This window comes from Gymnogyps californianus, chromosome Z (assembly GCF_018139145.2).
Source record: "Gymnogyps californianus isolate 813 chromosome Z, ASM1813914v2, whole genome shotgun sequence".
NCBI classification, from domain to species: Eukaryota; Metazoa; Chordata; class Aves; order Accipitriformes; family Cathartidae; genus Gymnogyps; species Gymnogyps californianus.
In genome coordinates this window covers 54,134,587-54,156,418 of record NC_059500.1, presented here as the reverse complement: position 1 = coordinate 54,156,418, position 21,832 = coordinate 54,134,587, and the positions used below count along the sequence as shown (strand labels likewise).

Here is a 21,832-nt window from a genome sequence, read left to right as displayed (position 1 = left end):
CTGCCGAGGGAGCCTCTGTGGGCAGAGGCCGGGCTGGCCCGTGCCAGACATGGCCAGTCCCAGCCAGCTCCAACGGGCCCATTGCAGGAGACAGCTGAGCACGTCCTACGCCTTCCTGGGGCGAGACGTACCCCAGGGCTCAGTAGTGGGTCCACTCCTGTTTAACATCTTCATTAATGATCTGGATGATGGGGCAGAGCGTGCCCTCAGCAAGTTTGCTGATGACACACAGCTGATGCACCAGAGGTCGTGCTGCCCTCCAGAGGGACCTCAACAGGCGGGAGAAATGGGCTGACAGAGGCCTCATGAAGTCCATCCAGGAGTGAAGGGCCAAGTCCTGCACCTGAGGGGGGAACATGCTGGTGTTCTCGTTTATGTTCAACACCAAGCTGAACACGAGCCAGCAATGTGCCCTCGCGGCAAAGGCGGCAAATGGTATCCTGCACTGCGCTAGGAGGAGTGCTGCCAGCAGGTCGAGGGAGGTGATCCTTGCCCTCTCCTCAGCACTGGTGAGGCCACACCTGGAGTGCTGTGTCCAGTTCTGGGCTCCCCAATACAAGAGACACATGCACATATGCCAGCGAAGGGCCAGCAAGACGGTGAAGGGACTGGAGCATCTCTCCTATGAGGAAAGGCTGAGAGAGCTGGGACGGTTCAGCCTAGGAAGAGAAGGCACAGGGGAGACCTCATCCAGACATCTATAAATACCCAAAGGGAGGGTGCAACGAAGACAGAGCCAGGCTCTTCTCAGTGGTGCCCAGTGACAGGACCAGAGGCGATGGGCACAGACTGAAACACGGCAGGCGCCCTCTGAACATCAGGAAACACTTTGTTACCACGAGGGTGACTGAGCCCTGGTGCAGGCTGCCCAGAGAGGCTGTAGAGTCTCCTACCTTGGAGATAGTCAAAAGCCGTCTGGACACGGTCCTGGGCAACCAGCCGTACGTGGCCCTGCTAGAGCAGGGGCGTTGGACCAGATGACCTGCAGAGGTCTCTTCCAACCTCAGTCACTCTATGAGTCTAAGCTTACAGCCGTCCTCTTGCAGACCGTTGAGCAGAGGCTTTTCTTCCAAGCATTTCTGACAGCGACTTCCATGGGAAATGAAGCTTGCACCAATGTGGTCCCATTTCCCTGCCAACAGAGGACACTGGCAGTGGAACTGTGGGGCAGCAGCCCACCAACCTCCCCACCCACTGACCTGTGAATTAGCTTGACGACAATGTAACTGTGCACCTGAACTTGCCTATTCCCCCATTCCCTTCAAAGGCAAATGAGGAAAGCAAGGTGGAAGGAGAGCAGAGGTGCCCAAGCTTTCCCCGCAAAGCTGCGCCCGCTGGAGTGAGAGGGACATTACACTGGCCTTCAGGCCTCCTAGTGCTATACTTAGCAGAGCAGCAGGGGTGACGGTGGAACCGTCAGCTTGAGGCTTCAGAGTTGACATCCACCTGAGATGAATGGGTGTAGGTGCATACCCTTGCGTACTGGCTGTTGAAGACGTAGAGCTGAACTGGGCAAATCTCCCCGTGACAAAGACAGATGTTTGTGTGTACAGCATTCAGCTGGGAGCTGGCTGTGCGTTGGAGTTTCAGGGCGGCAGAACGGTGGCTCTCTTGAAGAGAAGCAGAAGGCAGAAGGCAGAAGTGGAGGGCTGTGCCTGGGAGCGCACACGGGCACGGAGGAGCTGAGCCAGGATCCCCCCCCACCCCGGCGACAGGCTGCTCAGGCCTCCTCATCCATCTCAGACACCCCTCAAGGGTCGCAGACATGCCTGCACCCCATCTGGGCCCCCACCCCACCCAGTCCCCAGAGCCCAGGTGCCCCTAAATGGAATGGGCCAGTGCTTTGGGAACCATGACTCCCAAACGGGTTTTGTTTGCGTTTCTTTTCCTTCAATATGAGGAGCAGTAGTTAATAGGTTGCTCACGGGCAAGTCAGTTAGACGGGGAGAAATTCCCCGAATCAAGAAGTTGGTTTGGGTTTGTGACACACGCTGGTGGACAATATGGCCAAACCCTAGGCCCTACGTGGCCTGGGACTGGAGTAACCGCAGGGCCTGTGAAACTCTGGGAGGAGCCTCGGTGCTGGAGTTTCAGACCCCTCAAGGGTCCCAGCCATGGCTGCACCCCAGTCCCCAGAGCCAAGGTGCCCCCTGAATGGAATGGGCCAGTGCTTTGGGGATCATGACCCCCAAACGCTGCCAGGCTCCGACGACTCCTTCTTGGGGCGAGATGGGGGGGGCGGCCCTCGTGCCACAGGATTTCGTCAAGGACCTTAGGCACGGAAAGGCTACGGGAGCGTCGTCTCCTTTTGCTCCGTTAGGAAACATCCCCGTGCTGGAGAGAAAGCGGAGAGCCTGAGGAAGGCCTCAGCCTGCGAAAGGCAGAAGTTGGCAGCTTTGAGAGGGCCTCTGAAACAACATTGCTCTGCACCACACTAACAGCCGCATCCCTCCGGTCTCTTTCTCCATTCTCCTCTTTAATCGTTACTGAGGGAAGGTCTTCACATGCGTCTCGCCGACGGCATTCGTTCCCACAATCTTCCCATGCACCTGCACTCGATAAATGCAGGTGTATCCTGGTTTTCCCCAGTTGCTCCGTATGCCAAGTTTCAAAAACCGAAAGGCTCTGGGGATCCCATTCTGCAAAGAAACCACGGCAAAAAGCAGCGTCACTCCTGGGCTGTAAGGACTCAGAGCGGGCTCCGCGCATCTTCCTCCGCCAGCCCCGCCCCTGCTCCGGGACCAGCTCCCGCCCTGGCTGAGGCGGCAGCTTCTCCCTCCTTCCCTTCTCCCACCCCCGCGGCAAAGGACCCCTGGGCCCCTGCAGAGCAAACGCCCGGCCTCAGACAGTGTGGCCGGCAGCTCTGGAAACCTGAGGCTCGCTGCTGCCGGGGAAGCGGGGCCCAGGGAAAGTCCTGATGCCGGGGCAAGGTGCTGGGCGTCCTCCCTGCCACCGCCTGCCTGGCGGGTGCTGCCAGGCAGCTCCGGGGACCAGGACGGCTGTGGGGCCAGCGCGGCCTTTGTTCTGCTTTTGCCGCCCTGCCCGATGCCACTCTCCCTCCCGATCCCGCCAATGCTTCTCTCGGCCCGGGTCGGGCCCCTGCCCCGGCAGGGACCGTCCACGCGCCTTCTGCAGGCGACTTGCTGGCAAACCGGCGTCTCTGCCCTGGCCTCTTGCCTGCTCGCGCGCACTGTACCTGCAGAGGGAAGGTCTGGGTCAGCTCTTTCTGCACGGCGTAGGTGAACGTCCCCAGCAGAGTTTCCTCCTCGCCTTCCTCATCCAGCCCCTTGGAGATAAAGCACCGGGGAGCGGGTCAGGCTCGACTCGACCATGAGGAAACGCGCATGCCAGATCCGGGCCCGTGACCTGCGCCCCACTCCTGCGGCTCCAGTGCCGTCTGGCACAGGATGCGGTGGGGCTGAGTCCCCTCCTTGTGTGTTGCTCAGGGGCCCGGAGGTGCCGGGCCAAAACGCGCTGAGCAAGTCTTAGGAGGGGTGACAGCAGCCCGCGTGTCCCTTGAAATGTCCCCTCAGGGAACAGCAGTGCTTCGGAGCACACGAATCTCGGCAGATGCGCAGAGAGCAGCAAGTCCCCGTTACAGCTTTTCCCCGTGGCCAGGTCCCAGCCCCCAGTGCCCGGCAGAGACTTACAGAGACAGTGAAATCTCGGGGGGCGCTACTGACAGTCCCCAGCGGTGAGGCTATCTTTGAGGCGTGCTGAATAATGACGGCCGTCGGTCGTGTTTGTGTGGGCAACCGGATTAGCACCTCGCTCCGAGACCCTTGGAAAGGCCAGCAGTATCCCGGGGAAGCATCCGGCTGAAAGCAGAGGGCAAGAGCAATGAACGCGAGGGCAGGATGGGGCCCGCTGCACTCCCCTGCAGCCAGAAGCACAGGCGGCACTGCGCCTGTGGGCTCTGCTTGTGCTCGAAATGCATGGCGTGTTGGGAAGCGGGCAGAAGCGCCCGGCCGTCTTCCCGGCCCAGGAAAGAGGAAAACAGCCAGCCAGTGGCAAACACCTGATACCCTGCACCGGAGTCAGGCCTTTCAAGAAACCTCTCTTCTTGGCCAGCAGCTCTGCAGCCTTCCCCCACCCTCCACTGCCCCATCGGCAGAGGGACAATCAGAGCTGTGGCAGGGAAATGGGCTCCCAAAGAAGAAGCCTCTTCACCCAGCAGTGACCAGCGATGGTGGGCAGGAAGCTCAGCTCAGCTCAGCTCAGCTCAGCTCAGCTCAGCTCAGCCCCCTTCTGAGGGCAACTGCTCTTTTCGAGGGAGCCAAGCCCTGTGTGAGACCTCAGGTGTCAGGCACCAGACCGGACCAGTGCCGCGGCCTTCAGCAATACCACCGGCCTGAGGGGAGACGCCCCAGGGCTTGCCCCCAACCTTCTGAGAGGCAAGAGAAGCAGCACTGATGGTTTCTGCTACTATACCTGCACAAAGGTATCCAGAACGGGTGGAGCACACAGGAACCAAAACACCCTGCAGAGCCGTGCCGAGCTGCTGAACGATCTCTGCAGGTCGATGGCAGCCCCTGAAGGGAGAAGAGAGCAGCTGACTGCAAGAGGCCCCAGGCGCGGAGGACCTGGTGGCTGCAGGCGACTTCTAAGGCTGCCTGCCAGCCCCGCACGCAGTACCGCACCCTCGGAAGTGCCCCAGGAAGGAGGGGATCCCTGTGCCCGGTGGTGGCTTCTCTCCCGCAACCGCACAAAGAGAAGGTCTGCGGGCGCTGCGAGACAGCAAGCCCCCACGGGAAGGGCCGCAGACCCAAGCCAAGGCCCCGCTGCGTGGACAGCGGAGGATGACCTAGCCATACGCTTTCGTTCCCCAGGAAAGCTCAGCGGAGAGGGAGAGGGCAGAAATGCTGTCAGGGGCATGGCCGGGGCACCAGCGAGGGGTCTGACAGCAGGACTGGGGTGAGCCCAAGGGAGCCGCTCTGCCACAATCCTGCTCTTGGGCCCCGTGGTTTCGTCCCACCTCCCTCTGCCGCGGAGAGCAGAGTCTGCAGCGCAGCCTCCTTTTGGCAACCCCAAGCACGAGCCCAGTGCGACGAGCCCTGCCTGCCTGCACCTGAGGTCTCTCCGTACCTGCGCTTTTCAGAGCCCAGTCAGACATCCGCGTGGTTGCAGACATGGCCTCTCTCATTTGCTCAGCTTCCTGGGAAAGACACAAAGGAACAGGGGAAACGACCACGTCAGACCTGGCCAGGAGAAGGGGCTTTACAGCAGAGAAGCTCAACCAGCAGCCCCTGGCAAGGGACGGGTGTGTGGGCTGAGCAGGAAAAGCCCACCAACTGGCCCAGGAAGGGCCTTGGGCGGGGCCCTGCTCGCCCCAGCCCTCTTTCCCAAAGTGCAGCATCACCTTCTGCATAGCGCCGATCTCTGCAGCCAGGCGCGCCAGCTCATCCCTCAGCTGTTGCATTTCTTGGGATGGTTTCCCCCACACAGCCAGCGTGTTCCTGCAGACAGCGGGAAAGCAGATCTTGTCAGAGAGCTGCCCAGCCCCTCCCGCAGCCTCCAAGCTCGGGAGGAGCACAGACAGAGGTGCTCGAGCCCCCTTTTCTTTCCTTGGTTTGCAAGTGCTTCCCTCCCCCGCCAGGTTTAGCAAAAGGCCCAGGCAGGAGCGAAAGGCACGAGCCCTGGGCGCTGGGCAAGGGAGTGCAAATAGCATGGCCGCACCTGCCGCTCCCCCACCAAACCTGCTGCGGGTCTGGAGAGAGGAGAGGGCTCTTACCGCAGGGACTTCAGCTCGGCTGCAGGCTGCCCCAGCAGCACCTGAAAGAGAAAGGCTCTCCGTTTGAGTCCCAGAGCTGCCGGAGTTTTCTAGAGCCGGCGGCTCTAGGAAGGCACGGCAGAAGCTGCTGCCGCTTGTGTGGGTCGCTGCCTGGAACCGGAGGACAGGGCGATTTACCCACCCACCCACTGACCTGTGAATTAGCTTGACGACAATGTAACTGTGCACCTGAACTTGCCTATTCCCCCATTCCCTTCAAAGGCAAATGAGGAAAGCAAGGTGGAAGGAGAGCAGAGGTGCCCAAGCTTTCCCCGCAAAGCTGCGCCCGCTGGAGTGAGAGGGACATTACACTGGCCTTCAGGCCTCCTAGTGCTATACTTAGCAGAGCAGCAGGGGTGACGGTGGAACCGTCAGCTTGAGGCTTCAGAGTTGACATCCACCTGAGATGAATGGGTGTAGGTGCATACCCTTGCGTACTGGCTGTTGAAGACGTAGAGCTGAACTGGGCAAATCTCCCCGTGACAAAGACAGATGTTTGTGTGTACAGCATTCAGCTGGGAGCTGGCTGTGCGTTGGAGTTTCAGGGCGGCAGAACGGTGGCTCTCTTGAAGAGAAGCAGAAGGCAGAAGGCAGAAGTGGAGGGCTGTGCCTGGGAGCGCACACGGGCACGGAGGAGCTGAGCCAGGATCCCCCCCCACCCCGGCGACAGGCTGCTCAGGCCTCCTCATCCATCTCAGACACCCCTCAAGGGTCGCAGACATGCCTGCACCCCATCTGGGCCCCCACCCCACCCAGTCCCCAGAGCCCAGGTGCCCCTAAATGGAATGGGCCAGTGCTTTGGGAACCATGACTCCCAAACGGGTTTTGTTTGCGTTTCTTTTCCTTCAATATGAGGAGCAGTAGTTAATAGGTTGCTCACGGGCAAGTCAGTTAGACGGGGAGAAATTCCCCGAATCAAGAAGTTGGTTTGGGTTTGTGACACACGCTGGTGGACAATATGGCCAAACCCTAGGCCCTACGTGGCCTGGGACTAGAGTAACCGCAGGGCCTGTGAAACTCTGGGAGGAGCCTCGGTGCTGGAGTTTCAGACCCCTCAAGGGTCCCAGCCATGGCTGCACCCCAGTCCCCAGAGCCAAGGTGCCCCCTGAATGGAATGGGCCAGTGCTTTGGGGATCATGACCCCCAAACGCTGCCAGGCTCCGACGACTCCTTCTTGGGGCGAGATGGGGGGGGCGGCCCTCGTGCCACAGGATTTCGTCAAGGACCTTAGGCACGGAAAGGCTACGGGAGCGTCGTCTCCTTTTGCTCCGTTAGGAAACATCCCCGTGCTGGAGAGAAAGCGGAGAGCCTGAGGAAGGCCTCAGCCTGCGAAAGGCAGAAGTTGGCAGCTTTGAGAGGGCCTCTGAAACAACATTGCTCTGCACCACACTAACAGCCGCATCCCTCCGGTCTCTTTCTCCATTCTCCTCTTTAATCGTTACTGAGGGAAGGTCTTCACATGCGTCTCGCCGACGGCATTCGTTCCCACAATCTTCCCATGCACCTGCACTCGATAAATGCAGGTGTATCCTGGTTTTCCCCAGTTGCTCCGTATGCCAAGTTTCAAAAACCGAAAGGCTCTGGGGATCCCATTCTGCAAAGAAACCACGGCAAAAAGCAGCGTCACTCCTGGGCTGTAAGGACTCAGAGCGGGCTCCGCGCATCTTCCTCCGCCAGCCCCGCCCCTGCTCCGGGACCAGCTCCCGCCCTGGCTGAGGCGGCAGCTTCTCCCTCCTTCCCTTCTCCCACCCCCGCGGCAAAGGACCCCTGGGCCCCTGCAGAGCAAACGCCCGGCCTCAGACAGTGTGGCCGGCAGCTCTGGAAACCTGAGGCTCGCTGCTGCCGGGGAAGCGGGGCCCAGGGAAAGTCCTGATGCCGGGGCAAGGTGCTGGGCGTCCTCCCTGCCACCGCCTGCCTGGCGGGTGCTGCCAGGCAGCTCCGGGGACCAGGACGGCTGTGGGGCCAGCGCGGCCTTTGTTCTGCTTTTGCCGCCCTGCCCGATGCCACTCTCCCTCCCGATCCCGCCAATGCTTCTCTCGGCCCGGGTCGGGCCCCTGCCCCGGCAGGGACCGTCCACGCGCCTTCTGCAGGCGACTTGCTGGCAAACCGGCGTCTCTGCCCTGGCCTCTTGCCTGCTCGCGCGCACTGTACCTGCAGAGGGAAGGTCTGGGTCAGCTCTTTCTGCACGGCGTAGGTGAACGTCCCCAGCAGAGTTTCCTCCTCGCCTTCCTCATCCAGCCCCTTGGAGATAAAGCACCGGGGAGCGGGTCAGGCTCGACTCGACCATGAGGAAACGCGCATGCCAGATCCGGGCCCGTGACCTGCGCCCCACTCCTGCGGCTCCAGTGCCGTCTGGCACAGGATGCGGTGGGGCTGAGTCCCCTCCTTGTGTGTTGCTCAGGGGCCCGGAGGTGCCGGGCCAAAACGCGCTGAGCAAGTCTTAGGAGGGGTGACAGCAGCCCGCGTGTCCCTTGAAATGTCCCCTCAGGGAACAGCAGTGCTTCGGAGCACACGAATCTCGGCAGATGCGCAGAGAGCAGCAAGTCCCCGTTACAGCTTTTCCCCGTGGCCAGGTCCCAGCCCCAGTGCCCGGCAGAGACTTACAGAGACAGTGAAATCTCGGGGGGCGCTACTGACAGTCCCCAGCGGTGAGGCTATCTTTGAGGCGTGCTGAATAATGACGGCCGTCGGTCGTGTTTGTGTGGGCAACCGGATTAGCACCTCGCTCCGAGACCCTTGGAAAGGCCAGCAGTATCCCGGGGAAGCATCCGGCTGAAAGCAGAGGGCAAGAGCAATGAACGCGAGGGCAGGATGGGGCCCGCTGCACTCCCCTGCAGCCAGAAGCACAGGCGGCACTGCGCCTGTGGGCTCTGCTTGTGCTCGAAATGCATGGCGTGTTGGGAAGCGGGCAGAAGCGCCCGGCCGTCTTCCCGGCCCAGGAAAGAGGAAAACAGCCAGCCAGTGGCAAACACCTGATACCCTGCACCGGAGTCAGGCCTTTCAAGAAACCTCTCTTCTTGGCCAGCAGCTCTGCAGCCTTCCCCCACCCTCCACTGCCCCATCGGCAGAGGGACAATCAGAGCTGTGGCAGGGAAATGGGCTCCCAAAGAAGAAGCCTCTTCACCCAGCAGTGACCAGCGATGGTGGGCAGGAAGCTCAGCTCAGCTCAGCTCAGCTCAGCTCAGCTCAGCCCCCTTCTGAGGGCAACTGCTCTTTTCGAGGGAGCCAAGCCCTGTGTGAGACCTCAGGTGTCAGGCACCAGACCGGACCAGTGCCGCGGCCTTCAGCAATACCACCGGCCTGAGGGGAGACGCCCCAGGGCTTGCCCCCAACCTTCTGAGAGGCAAGAGAAGCAGCACTGATGGTTTCTGCTACTATACCTGCACAAAGGTATCCAGAACGGGTGGAGCACACAGGAACCAAAACACCCTGCAGAGCCGTGCCGAGCTGCTGAACGATCTCTGCAGGTCGATGGCAGCCCCTGAAGGGAGAAGAGAGCAGCTGACTGCAAGAGGCCCCAGGCGCGGAGGACCTGGTGGCTGCAGGCGACTTCTAAGGCTGCCTGCCAGCCCCGCACGCAGTACCGCACCCTCGGAAGTGCCCCAGGAAGGGAGGGGATCCCTGTGCCCGGTGGTGGCTTCTCTCCCGCAACCGCACAAAGAGAAGGTCTGCGGGCGCTGCGAGACAGCAAGCCCCCACGGGAAGGGCCGCAGACCCAAGCCAAGGCCCCGCTGCGTGGACAGCGGAGGATGACCTAGCCATACGCTTTCGTTCCCCAGGAAAGCTCAGCGGAGAGGGAGAGGGCAGAAATGCTGTCAGGGGCATGGCCGGGGCACCAGCGAGGGGTCTGACAGCAGGACTGGGGTGAGCCCAAGGGAGCCGCTCTGCCACAATCCTGCTCTTGGGCCCCGTGGTTTCGTCCCACCTCCCTCTGCCGCGGAGAGCAGAGTCTGCAGCGCAGCCTCCTTTTGGCAACCCCAAGCACGAGCCCAGTGCGACGAGCCCTGCCTGCCTGCACCTGAGGTCTCTCCGTACCTGCGCTTTTCAGAGCCCAGTCAGACATCCGCGTGGTTGCAGACATGGCCTCTCTCATTTGCTCAGCTTCCTGGGAAAGACACAAAGGAACAGGGGAAACGACCACGTCAGACCTGGCCAGGAGAAGGGGCTTTACAGCAGAGAAGCTCAACCAGCAGCCCCTGGCAAGGGACGGGTGTGTGGGCTGAGCAGGAAAAGCCCACCAACTGGCCCAGGAAGGGCCTTGGGCGGGGCCCTGCTCGCCCCAGCCCTCTTTCCCAAAGTGCAGCATCACCTTCTGCATAGCGCCGATCTCTGCAGCCAGGCGCGCCAGCTCATCCCTCAGCTGTTGCATTTCTTGGGATGGTTTCCCCCACACAGCCAGCGTGTTCCTGCAGACAGCGGGAAAGCAGATCTTGTCAGAGAGCTGCCCAGCCCCTCCCGCAGCCTCCAAGCTCGGGAGGAGCACAGACAGAGGTGCTCGAGCCCCCTTTTCTTTCCTTGGTTTGCAAGTGCTTCCCTCCCCCGCCAGGTTTAGCAAAAGGCCCAGGCAGGAGCGAAAGGCACGAGCCCTGGGCGCTGGGCAAGGGAGTGCAAATAGCATGGCCGCACCTGCCGCTCCCCCACCAAACCTGCTGCGGGTCTGGAGAGAGGAGAGGGCTCTTACCGCAGGGACTTCAGCTCGGCTGCAGGCTGCCCCAGCAGCACCTGAAAGAGAAAGGCTCTCCGTTTGAGTCCCAGAGCTGCCGGAGTTTTCTAGAGCCGGCGGCTCTAGGAAGGCACGGCAGAAGCTGCTGCCGCTTGTGTGGGTCGCTGCCTGGAACCGGAGGACAGGGCGATTTACCCACCCACCCACGCCAGCAGTGCTCCTTTGCAGGACTTTCCTGTCCCACTGACCTGTGGCACATTCTTTGCCTGCAGCATCCACACGAGCAGCAAGGTCCCGCAGCAGGCACCAGCTGCAATTCACATCACCGAGAGAGAGTTACTTGACTAGAGTTTCTAACGATCCCTGTAGTCACGCGGTCTCCTCCCACACCAGGGTGGCAAGAGGTTGGCTGAGGACACGGGGAAGGGGTGCAGAGAGAGGTTGCAGCTCCAAGCAGGGACCCTCTCCCTGGGCCTCGGGGCTCTGCACAGCCCTGGTTCCCGGGCATGCTTTGCACCCCACAGCTACGCCCCATTTCCCCTGCATGCAGCCAGCATCTCGTCACCTCCCAGACCCGCAAAGGTGGGTGGCTGGAAGGGCCTCACGGGCGCTCCAGCGCCCCTCCCTCATGCTGAAGCTCGCACCCACACCTCTGTGCCTCTGCTGACAGCGCGCGAATACTCACCGAGAGCAGCTAGGCTCATCAAGAAGAGGATCGTGAAGAACCTCTCCTTTTTCAGGCTGATGATCCCTTTCCTGAAAAAGAGTAAGTCCCGGTGTTAGCAGTGCCTAAGGGCAGAGCCCTGCACAGGGGATTTTCTCTTACAAGCTGAGGAGCAGCAAGTTACAGGGAGCCAGGGCGTCTCCTGGTGGGGAGCACCTCCAGCCTCCCCCCTGCTCCCCTTACCCACTGGCACCCCCCGTCTCCGTGTCCACACTGGACACGTGTTGTACTCACAGGTGGAGACGCCTGTGCTGAGGCATCTCTGGAAGGAGAGCACGGACATTGCCAGGCTGTAAGCAATGCTGAAGACCAACCCTGGGCAAAGAAACCGGACAAAAGCCTGAGGACTCTTCTGAGGACGCCCGTCAGGGCATGTGCCAGACCCCTGCGGGGAGGTGGGCGCTCGTCCTACGCACTCCCTCCCCGTGGGCAGGGCAGGGGCAGGGGCAGGGCAGGGCAGGGTTATGACCTGGAGAGGGGGGGGCTGGTTGCACCCTGAGATCCGGGTCAGAGGGCCAGGCAGGATCCCCTTGCAGGCAGGGCACTGACGGCGTGGCTGGGGAGGGAGGGTGCACGAGGCTTTGGCCTCTCGGCCTCTGCCGTCCTGGGTACCCGTGGTTACTTCAGTAGCCCACAAAGACATGGCCACGGTAGCCAGCTCCGTCATGGTCGCATAGGCGAGGTGGCCCCAGGCCTCCATCGGGGCAGGATGATGCTGGTTCTGCAGGGCCATCGGTCCCAGCTGAGCCAGGCAGGCTTGGTGCAAACACGGGGTGAAAGGCAGCGCTGAACTTACGCTCATTTTCTCCCGCACTGCAGCTGCAGCGCGCTGGCCCTCTCCAGCTGGTGCCCTCGTCCTCCTGAGAGGGCTGCACCTATGGGAGGAAAAAGACGGAGCACTGTTTTGCACCATCTCCATGCCACCTGAGCCAAGGAGACAGGCTTTGGGAAGCCTCCCAGGAGACGTCCCGCCGTGCTGAGACAGGGCAGAAGCAGCAGCAGAGCCGGGTGGCACAGCCGCTTCTTACCCCGACTGCCCCCAGCCCCCACAGCACCAACCTGCCCTGGCAGGCATCCGGAGGCCTGGCGGTCTATGGGAGAGGGAGCCGCTGCCCTCGTCCAAAGCCCCCACCTCTTCCCAAGGCCTCTGCAGCGCGAGGGCCAGAGTCCTCTCCGAAACACCCCCCAAGGCTTCTCTCCCTCAGCAGAGACCCACCAGGACCTTCCAGCCGCAGCAGCACGGCGCCAGGGAGGCCTGGCGGGGCAAGGGCTGAGCTCTCCCGCGGCTCTGCCAGAGCCTGCCCAGACACACCTGCACGGTGGTTGCAGCAGGCGCCCAGAAACGGCCTGTGCTGGAGAGCAGCAGGAACCTCCGAGTCTCCTGGTGGGACCCCGAGCAGCAGGCCCGGGGGTTGGGCCCAGGGGTCAGAGGGCTTTCAGCTGAGCCTCTTCCCCACTCACGGCGGGTTTCCCAAGCCCTGGACTGTTGCACCGCCCACAGCGCTCGCCGCCTTCTCTGCCGTGTCCCCCAGGCCCTCTTTGGGCTCTGTGGGTCCTACCCGCCAGCTGATGTCCCCAGGAGGAACAAACCCTCGTACCTGTTCTTGAGGACCTGAGTGGGCCCAGCTGCACATCTGTCCATGCTGCTGCCGGCTCTCCTCCTTGACAGGGCAGCGCCTTGCGCTCTTGGAGGAGCCTTTCTCCTCCTCATCTGGGGAGAAATGAAGCTCCCCTGCAAGCCTGTGTGTCCTCCTTCTGCCGCTTGAGTGTTGCCTGCCCAGGGGAGGCCACTCGGCGAGAGCCAAAAACCGATTGCCGGGAGGAGAATGCCTGCCACGGGCACACAGCCACCAGGGCACGGCAAGCTCCTTCCAGGCGGGAGGTTGTGGCCCACAGTGCCGTGGGCAGGGCGGCCAGCCTTGACTTCACAGAGGCCTGGCCCCGCACGGTGTGAGGTCATGGCTGTGACATCACAGATGGAGCTACCAGGGGGCGGGGGCAGGGAGAGACCCCGCCGCCCACTTGGCGCTGTGTTTTGCCTTTGTAACTAGACAGTGTTGAAAACACACCAGCGTTTGCGCTGGTGCGCAACGGCGCTTGCAGAGCGCCGAGGCTTCCTCTGTTTCTCTCTGCGTGTCCCCGAGTGAGCAGGCTGTGCGGGTGGGCAAGAGGTCGGGAGGGGACACAGCACCAAAGGGGACTCCATGCCACGTAACGTCACGCTCCGCAATAAAGCCTGGGCCTTTGGTCTTTCCAAAGGAGCCATTGCTTGGGGACTGGCTGGGCAGCGGTCTGCTGGGGTCAACCCACCACAGCCCGTTCAGAGAAGGGAGGCTGTTTGCTGTGTGCTTTGTAGGCTCCTGGGGGACCACGAAGGTCCCTGCAGGGGGGCACAGGGTGCCCCAAGGGCACTGGGCATCTGACATAGCAGCACAGGGTTAGGGAGGATCCTGAGCAGGGCCCCTGCCTTCCCGCTGCCTGGGCAGGGCCAACCCTGCTGGCCGGGGGGTCCCATGGGGCAAGGAGGGGGCGCTGGCTCTGGGTTGCACCGGGCTGGGGCTGGGGCTGCATGGGGCTTTGGCTTGCTCCGCCCCTCTGGCTCCACATCTGGCTGCGACGAGCCAGCTTGCAGGCCCTTGCCGGGTTGTGACGAGAGTCAGCACCTAGAGGAGGAAAAAGACAGAGTCCTGCTGCGCACTCTCTCCCCGCCATGCGAGCTCAGGCGGGCGGGAGCCCCCGACGTGGAGGCCCTGGCCAGAAGACAGACCTCGCAAAGCCTCTCGGCACATGTCCCCGCCACCGCTCCTCCACCGGCCGCAGTCCCTCTGCCTAGTCTTGCCGCCTCTCCTTGCCCAGGCACCCGCGCCGCTCCAGACGCCCTTGCCCGGTGTATTGGTGTATTGGGTGTCCCTGTCCAGGTGTTGGCAGTGGCGGGACTGCCGAGGGAGCCTCTGTGGGCAGAGGCCGGGCTGCCCCGTGCCAGACATGGCCAGTCCCAGCCAGCTCCAACGGGCCCATTGCAGGAGACAGCTGAGCACGTCCTACGCCTTCCTGGGGCGAGACGTATCCCAGGGCTCAGTAGTGGGTCCACTCCTGTTTAACATCTTCATTAATGATCTGGATGATGGGGCAGAGCGTGCCCTCAGCAAGTTTGCTGATGACACACAGCTGATGCACCAGAGGTCGTGCTGCCCTCCAGAGGGACCTCAACAGGCGGGAGAAATGGGCTGACAGAGGCCTCATGAAGTCCATCCAGGAGTGAAGGGCCAAGTCCTGCACCTGAGGGGGAACATGCTGGTGTTCTCGTTTATGTTCAACACCAAGCTGAACACGAGCCAGCAATGTGCCCTCGCGGCAAAGGCGGCGAATGGTATCCTGCACTGCGCTAGGAGGAGTGCTGCCAGCAGGTCGAGGGAGGTGATCCTTGCCCTCTCCTCAGCACTGGTGAGGCCACACCTGGAGTGCTGTGTCCAGTTCTGGGCTCCCCAGTACAAGAGACACATGCACATATGCCAGCGAAGGGCCAGTAAGACGGTGAAGGGACTGGAGCATCTCTCCTATGAGGAAAGGCTGAGAGAGCTGGGACGGTTCAGCCTAGGAAGGAGAAGGCACAGGGGAGACCTCATCCAGACATCTATAAATACCCAAAGGGAGGGTGCAACGAAGACAGAGCCAGGCTCTTCTCAGCGGTGCCCAGTGACAGGACCAGAGGCGATGGGCACAGACTGAAACACGGCAGGCGCCCTCTGAACATCAGGAAACACTTTGTTACCACGAGGGTGACTGAGCCCTGGTGCAGGCTGCCCAGAGAGGCTGTAGAGTCTCCTACCTTGGAGATAGTCAAAAGCCGTCTGGACACGGTCCTGGGCAACCGGCCGTAGGTGGCCCTGCTGGAGCAGGGCCGTTGGACAGATGACCTGCAGAGGTCTCTTCCAACCTCAGTCACTCTATGAGTCTAAGCTTACAGCCGTCCTCTTGCAGACCGTTGAGCAGAGGCTTTTCTTCCAAGCATTTCTGACAGCGACTTCCACGGGAAATGAAGCTTGCACCAATGTGGTCCCATTTCCCTGCCAACAGAGGACAGTGGCAGCGGAACTGTGGGCAGCAGCCCACCAACCTCCCCCACCCACTGACCTGTGAATTAGCTTGACGACAATGTAACTGTGCACCTGAACTTGCCTATTCCCCCATTCCCTTCAAAGGCAAATGAGGAAAGCAAGGTGGAAGGAGAGCAGAGGTGCCCAAGCTTTCCCCGCAAAGCTGCGCCCGCTGGAGTGAGAGGGACATTACACTGGCCTTCAGGCCTCCTAGTGCTATACTTAGCAGAGCAGCAGGGGTGACGGTGGAACCGTCAGCTTGAGGCTTCAGAGTTGACATCCACCTGAGATGAATGGGTGTAGGTGCATACCCTTGCGTACTGGCTGTTGAAGACGTAGAGCTGAACTGGGCAAATCTCCCCGTGACAAAGACAGATGTTTGTGTGTACAGCATTCAGCTGGGAGCTGGCTGTGCGTTGGAGTTTCAGGGCGGCAGAACGGTGGCTCTCTTGAAGAGAAGCAGAAGGCAGAAGGCAGAAGTGGAGGGCTGTGCCTGGGAGCGCACACGGGCACGGAGGAGCTGAGCCAGGATCCCCCCCCACCCCGGCGACAGGCTGCTCAGGCCTCCTCATCCATCTCAGACACCCCTCAAGGGTCGCAGACATGCCTGCACCCCATCTGGGCCCCCACCCCACCCAGTCCCCAGAGCCCAGGTGCCCCTAAATGGAATGGGCCAGTGCTTTGGGAACCATGACTCCCAAACGGGTTTTGTTTGCGTTTCTTTTCCTTCAATATGAGGAGCAGTAGTTAATAGGTTGCTCACGGGCAAGTCAGTTAGACGGGGAGAAATTCCCCGAATCAAGAAGTTGGTTTGGGTTTGTGACACACGCTGGTGGACAATATGGCCAAACCCTAGGCCCTACGTGGCCTGGGACTGGAGTAACCGCAGGGCCTGTGAAACTCTGGGAGGAGCCTCGGTGCTGGAGTTTCAGACCCCTCAAGGGTCCCAGCCATGGCTGCACCCCAGTCCCCAGAGCCAAGGTGCCCCCTGAATGGAATGGGCCAGTGCTTTGGGGATCATGACCCCCAAACGCTGCCAGGCTCCGACGACTCCTTCTTGGGGCGAGATGGGGGGGGCGGCCCTCGTGCCACAGGATTTCGTCAAGGACCTTAGGCACGGAAAGGCTACGGGAGCGTCGTCTCCTTTTGCTCCGTTAGGAAACATCCCCGTGCTGGAGAGAAAGCGGAGAGCCTGAGGAAGGCCTCAGCCTGCGAAAGGCAGAAGTTGGCAGCTTTGAGAGGGCCTCTGAAACAACATTGCTCTGCACCACACTAACAGCCGCATCCCTCCGGTCTCTTTCTCCATTCTCCTCTTTAATCGTTACTGAGGGAAGGTCTTCACATGCGTCTCGCCGACGGCATTCGTTCCCACAATCTTCCCATGCACCTGCACTCGATAAATGCAGGTGTATCCTGGTTTTCCCCAGTTGCTCCGTATGCCAAGTTTCAAAAACCGAAAGGCTCTGGGGATCCCATTCTGCAAAGAAACCACGGCAAAAAGCAGCGTCACTCCTGGGCTGTAAGGACTCAGAGCGGGCTCCGCGCATCTTCCTCCGCCAGCCCCGCCCCTGCTCCGGGACCAGCTCCCGCCCTGGCTGAGGCGGCAGCTTCTCCCTCCTTCCCTTCTCCCACCCCCGCGGCAAAGGACCCCTGGGCCCCTGCAGAGCAAACGCCCGGCCTCAGACAGTGTGGCCGGCAGCTCTGGAAACCTGAGGCTCGCTGCTGCCGGGGAAGCGGGGCCCAGGGAAAGTCCTGATGCCGGGGCAAGGTGCTGGGCGTCCTCCCTGCCACCGCCTGCCTGGCGGGTGCTGCCAGGCAGCTCCGGGGACCAGGACGGCTGTGGGGCCAGCGCGGCCTTTGTTCTGCTTTTGCCGCCCTGCCCGATGCCACTCTCCCTCCCGATCCCGCCAATGCTTCTCTCGGCCCGGGTCGGGCCCCTGCCCCGGCAGGGACCGTCCACGCGCCTTCTGCAGGCGACTTGCTGGCAAACCGGCGTCTCTGCCCTGGCCTCTTGCCTGCTCGCGCGCACTGTACCTGCAGAGGGAAGGTCTGGGTCAGCTCTTTCTGCACGGCGTAGGTGAACGTCCCCAGCAGAGTTTCCTCCTCGCCTTCCTCATCCAGCCCCTTGGAGATAAAGCACCGGGGAGCGGGTCAGGCTCGACTCGACCATGAGGAAACGCGCATGCCAGATCCGGGCCCGTGACCTGCGCCCCACTCCTGCGGCTCCAGTGCCGTCTGGCACAGGATGCGGTGGGGCTGAGTCCCCTCCTTGTGTGTTGCTCAGGGGCCCGGAGGTGCCGGGCCAAAACGCGCTGAGCAAGTCTTAGGAGGGGTGACAGCAGCCCGCGTGTCCCTTGAAATGTCCCCTCAGGGAACAGCAGTGCTTCGGAGCACACGAATCTCGGCAGATGCGCAGAGAGCAGCAAGTCCCCGTTACAGCTTTTCCCCGTGGCCAGGTCCCAGCCCCAGTGCCCGGCAGAGACTTACAGAGACAGTGAAATCTCGGGGGGCGCTACTGACAGTCCCCAGCGGTGAGGCTATCTTTGAGGCGTGCTGAATAATGACGGCCGTCGGTCGTGTTTGTGTGGGCAACCGGATTAGCACCTCGCTCCGAGACCCTTGGAAAGGCCAGCAGTATCCCGGGGAAGCATCCGGCTGAAAGCAGAGGGCAAGAGCAATGAACGCGAGGGCAGGATGGGGCCCGCTGCACTCCCCTGCAGCCAGAAGCACAGGCGGCACTGCGCCTGTGGGCTCTGCTTGTGCTCGAAATGCATGGCGTGTTGGGAAGCGGGCAGAAGCGCCCGGCCGTCTTCCCGGCCCAGGAAAGAGGAAAACAGCCAGCCAGTGGCAAACACCTGATACCCTGCACCGGAGTCAGGCCTTTCAAGAAACCTCTCTTCTTGGCCAGCAGCTCTGCAGCCTTCCCCCACCCTCCACTGCCCCATCGGCAGAGGGACAATCAGAGCTGTGGCAGGGAAACGGGCTCCCAAAGAAGAAGCCTCTTCACCCAGCAGTGACCAGCGATGGTGGGCAGGAAGCTCAGCTCAGCTCAGCTCAGCTCAGCTCAGCTCAGCTCAGCTCAGCCCCCTTCTGAGGGCAACTGCTCTTTTCGAGGGAGCCAAGCCCTGTGTGAGACCTCAGGTGTCAGGCACCAGACCGGACCAGTGCCGCGGCCTTCAGCAATACCACCGGCCTGAGGCGAGACGCCCCAGGGCTTGCCCCCAGCCTTCTGAGAGGCAAGAGAAGCAGCACTGATGGTTTCTGCTACTATACCTGCACAAAGGTATCCAGAACGGGTGGAGCACACAGGAACCAAAACACCCTGCAGAGCCGTGCCGAGCTGCTGAACGATCTCTGCAGGTCGATGGCAGCCCCTGAAGGGAGAAGAGAGCAGCTGACTGCAAGAGGCCCCAGGCGCGGAGGACCTGGTGGCTGCAGGCGACTTCTAAGGCTGCCTGCCAGCCCCGCACGCAGTACCGCACCCTCGGAAGTGCCCCAGGAAAGGAGGGGATCCCTGTGCCCGGTGGTGGCTTCTCTCCCGCAACCGCACAAAGAGAAGGTCTGCGGGCGCTGCGAGACAGCAAGCCCCCACGGGAAGGGCCGCAGACCCAAGCCAAGGCCCCGCTGCGTGGACAGCGGAGGATGACCTAGCCATACGCTTTCGTTCCCCAGGAAAGCTCAGCGGAGAGGGAGAGGGCAGAAATGCTGTCAGGGGCATGGCCGGGGCACCAGCGAGGCGTCTGACAGCAGGACTGGGGTGAGCCCAAGGGAGCCGCTCTGCCACAATCCTGCTCTTGGGCCCCGTGGTTTCGTCCCACCTCCCTCTGCCGCGGAGAGCAGAGTCTGCAGCGCAGCCTCCTTTTGGCAACCCCAAGCACGAGCCCAGTGCGACGAGCCCTGCCTGCCTGCACCTGAGGTCTCTCCGTACCTGCGCTTTTCAGAGCCCAGTCAGACATCCGCGTGGTTGCAGACATGGCCTCTCTCATTTGCTCAGCTTCCTGGGAAAGACACAAAGGAACAGGGGAAACGACCACGTCAGACCTGGCCAGGAGAAGGGGCTTTACAGCAGAGAAGCTCAACCAGCAGCCCCTGGCAAGGGACGGGTGTGTGGGCTGAGCAGGAAAAGCCCACCAACTGGCCCAGGAAGGGCCTTGGGCGGGGCCCTGCTCGCCCCAGCCCTCTTTCCCAAAGTGCAGCATCACCTTCTGCATAGCGCCGATCTCTGCAGCCAGGCGCGCCAGCTCATCCCTCAGCTGTTGCATTTCTTGGGATGGTTTCCCCCACACAGCCAGCGTGTTCCTGCAGACAGCGGGAAAGCAGATCTTGTCAGAGAGCTGCCCAGCCCCTCCCGCAGCCTCCAAGCTCGGGAGGAGCACAGACAGAGGTGCTCGAGCCCCCTTTTCTTTCCTTGGTTTGCAAGTGCTTCCCTCCCCCGCCAGGTTTAGCAAAAGGCCCAGGCAGGAGCGAAAGGCACGAGCCCTGGGCGCTGGGCAAGGGAGTGCAAATAGCATGGCCGCACCTGCCGCTCCCCCACCAAACCTGCTGCGGGTCTGGAGAGAGGAGAGGGCTCTTACCGCAGGGACTTCAGCTCGGCTGCAGGCTGCCCCAGCAGCACCTGAAAGAGAAAGGCTCTCCGTTTGAGTCCCAGAGCTGCCGGAGTTTTCTAGAGCCGGCGGCTCTAGGAAGGCACGGCAGAAGCTGCTGCCGCTTGTGTGGGTCGCTGCCTGGAACCGGAGGACAGGGCGATTTACCCACCCACCCACCGCCAGCAGTGCTCCTTTGCAGGACTTTCCTGTCCCACTGACCTGTGGCACATTCTTTGCCTGCAGCATCCACACGAGCAGCAAGGTCCCGCAGCAGGCACCAGCTGCAATTCACATCACCGAGAGAGAGTTACTTGACTAGAGTTTCTAACGATCCCTGTAGTCACGCGGTCTCCTCCCACACCAGGGTGGCAAGAGGTTGGCTGAGGACACGGGGAAGGGGTGCAGAGAGAGGTTGCAGCTCCAAGCAGGGACCCTCTCCCTGGGCCTCGGGGCTCTGCACAGCCCTGGTTCCCGGGCATGCTTTGCACCCCACAGCTACGCCCCATTTCCCCTGCATGCAGCCAGCATCTCGTCACCTCCCAGACCCGCAAAGGTGGGTGGCTGGAAGGGCCTCACGGGCGCTCCAGCGCCCCTCCCTCATGCTGAAGCTCGCACCCCACACCTCTGTGCCTCTGCTGACAGCGCGCGAATACTCACCGAGAGCAGCTAGGCTCATCAAGAAGAGGATCGTGAAGAACCTCTCCTTTTTCAGGCTGATGATCCCTTTCCTGAAAAAGAGTAAGTCCCGGTGTTAGCAGTGCCTAAGGGCAGAGCCCTGCACAGGGGGATTTTCTCTTACAAGCTGAGGAGCAGCAAGTTACAGGGGAGCCAGGGCATCTCCTGGTGGGGAGCACCTCCAGCCTCCCCCCTGCTCCCCCTTACCCACTGGCACCCCCCGTCTCCGTGTCCACACTGGACACGTGTTGTACTCACAGGGTGGAGACGCCTGTGCTGAGGCATCTCTGGAAGGAGAGCACGGACATTGCCAGGCTGTAAGCAATGCTGAAGACCAACCCTGGGCAAAGAAACCGGACAAAAGCCTGAGGACTCTTCTTGAGGACGCCCGTCAGGGCATGTGCCAGACCCCTGCGGGGAGGTGGGCGCTCGTCCTACGCACTCCCTCCCCGTGGGGCAGGGGCAGGGGCAGGGGCAGGGGCAGGGTTATGACCTGGAGAGGGGGGGTGCTGGTTGCACCCTGAGATCCGGGGTCAGAGGGCCAGGCAGGATCCCCTTGCAGGCAGGGCACTGACGGCGTGGCTGGGGAGGGAGGGTGCACGAGGCTTTGGCCTCTCGGCCTCTGCCGTCCTGGGGTACCCCGTGGTTACTTCAGTAGCCCACAAAGACATGGCCACGGTAGCCAGCTCCGTCATGGTCGCATAGGCGAGGTGGCCCCAGGCCTCCATCGGGGCAGGATGATGCTGGTTCTGCAGGGCCATCGGTCCCAGCTGAGCCAGGCAGGCTTGGTGCAAACACGGGGTGAAAGGCAGCGCTGAACTTACGCTCATTTTCTCCCGCACTGCAGCTGCAGCGCGCTGGCCCTCTCCAGCTGGTGCCCTCGTCCTCCTGAGAGGGGCTGCACCTATGGGAGGAAAAAGACGGAGCACTGTTTTGCACCATCTCCATGCCACCTGAGCCAAGGAGACAGGCTTTGGGAAGCCTCCCAGGAGACGTCCCCGCCGTGCTGAGACAGGGCAGAAGCAGCAGCAGAGCCGGGTGGCACAGCCGCTTCTTACCCCGACTGCCCCCCAGCCCCCACAGCACCAACCTGCCCCTGGGCAGGCATCCCGGAGGCCTGGCGGTCTATGGGGAGAGGGGAGCCGCTGCCCTCGTCCAAAGCCCCCACCTCTTCCCAAGGCCTCTGCAGCGCGAGGGCCAGAGTCCTCTCCGAAACACCCCCCAAGGCTTCTCTCCCTCAGCAGAGACCCACCAGGACCTTCCAGCCGCAGCAGCACGGCGCCAGGGAGGCCTGGCGGGGCAAGGGCTGAGCTCTCC

At 61.9% G+C, this 21,832-nt stretch overlaps 1 protein-coding gene across 1 annotated transcript; it reads right to left on the bottom strand.

Annotated features, from left to right (window-relative positions):
- Positions 1-2,483: 2,483 nt before the first annotated feature.
- On the bottom strand, positions 2,484-21,496 carry LOC127027419 (sperm-associated antigen 4 protein-like). The gene is made up of 11 exons (XM_050913131.1): positions 21,340-21,496; positions 20,774-20,855; positions 11,119-11,189; positions 10,682-10,743; positions 5,732-5,772; positions 5,360-5,456; positions 5,086-5,155; positions 4,432-4,532; positions 3,651-3,818; positions 3,197-3,286; positions 2,484-2,639 (listed from the first exon to the last, which is right to left on the bottom strand). Exons 1-11 carry the CDS (start codon positions 21,461-21,463, stop codon positions 2,484-2,486), a joined length of 1,062 nt encoding a protein of 353 aa, XP_050769088.1. The 5' UTR covers positions 21,464-21,496.
- Between the last annotated feature and the right edge of the window lie 336 nt (positions 21,497-21,832).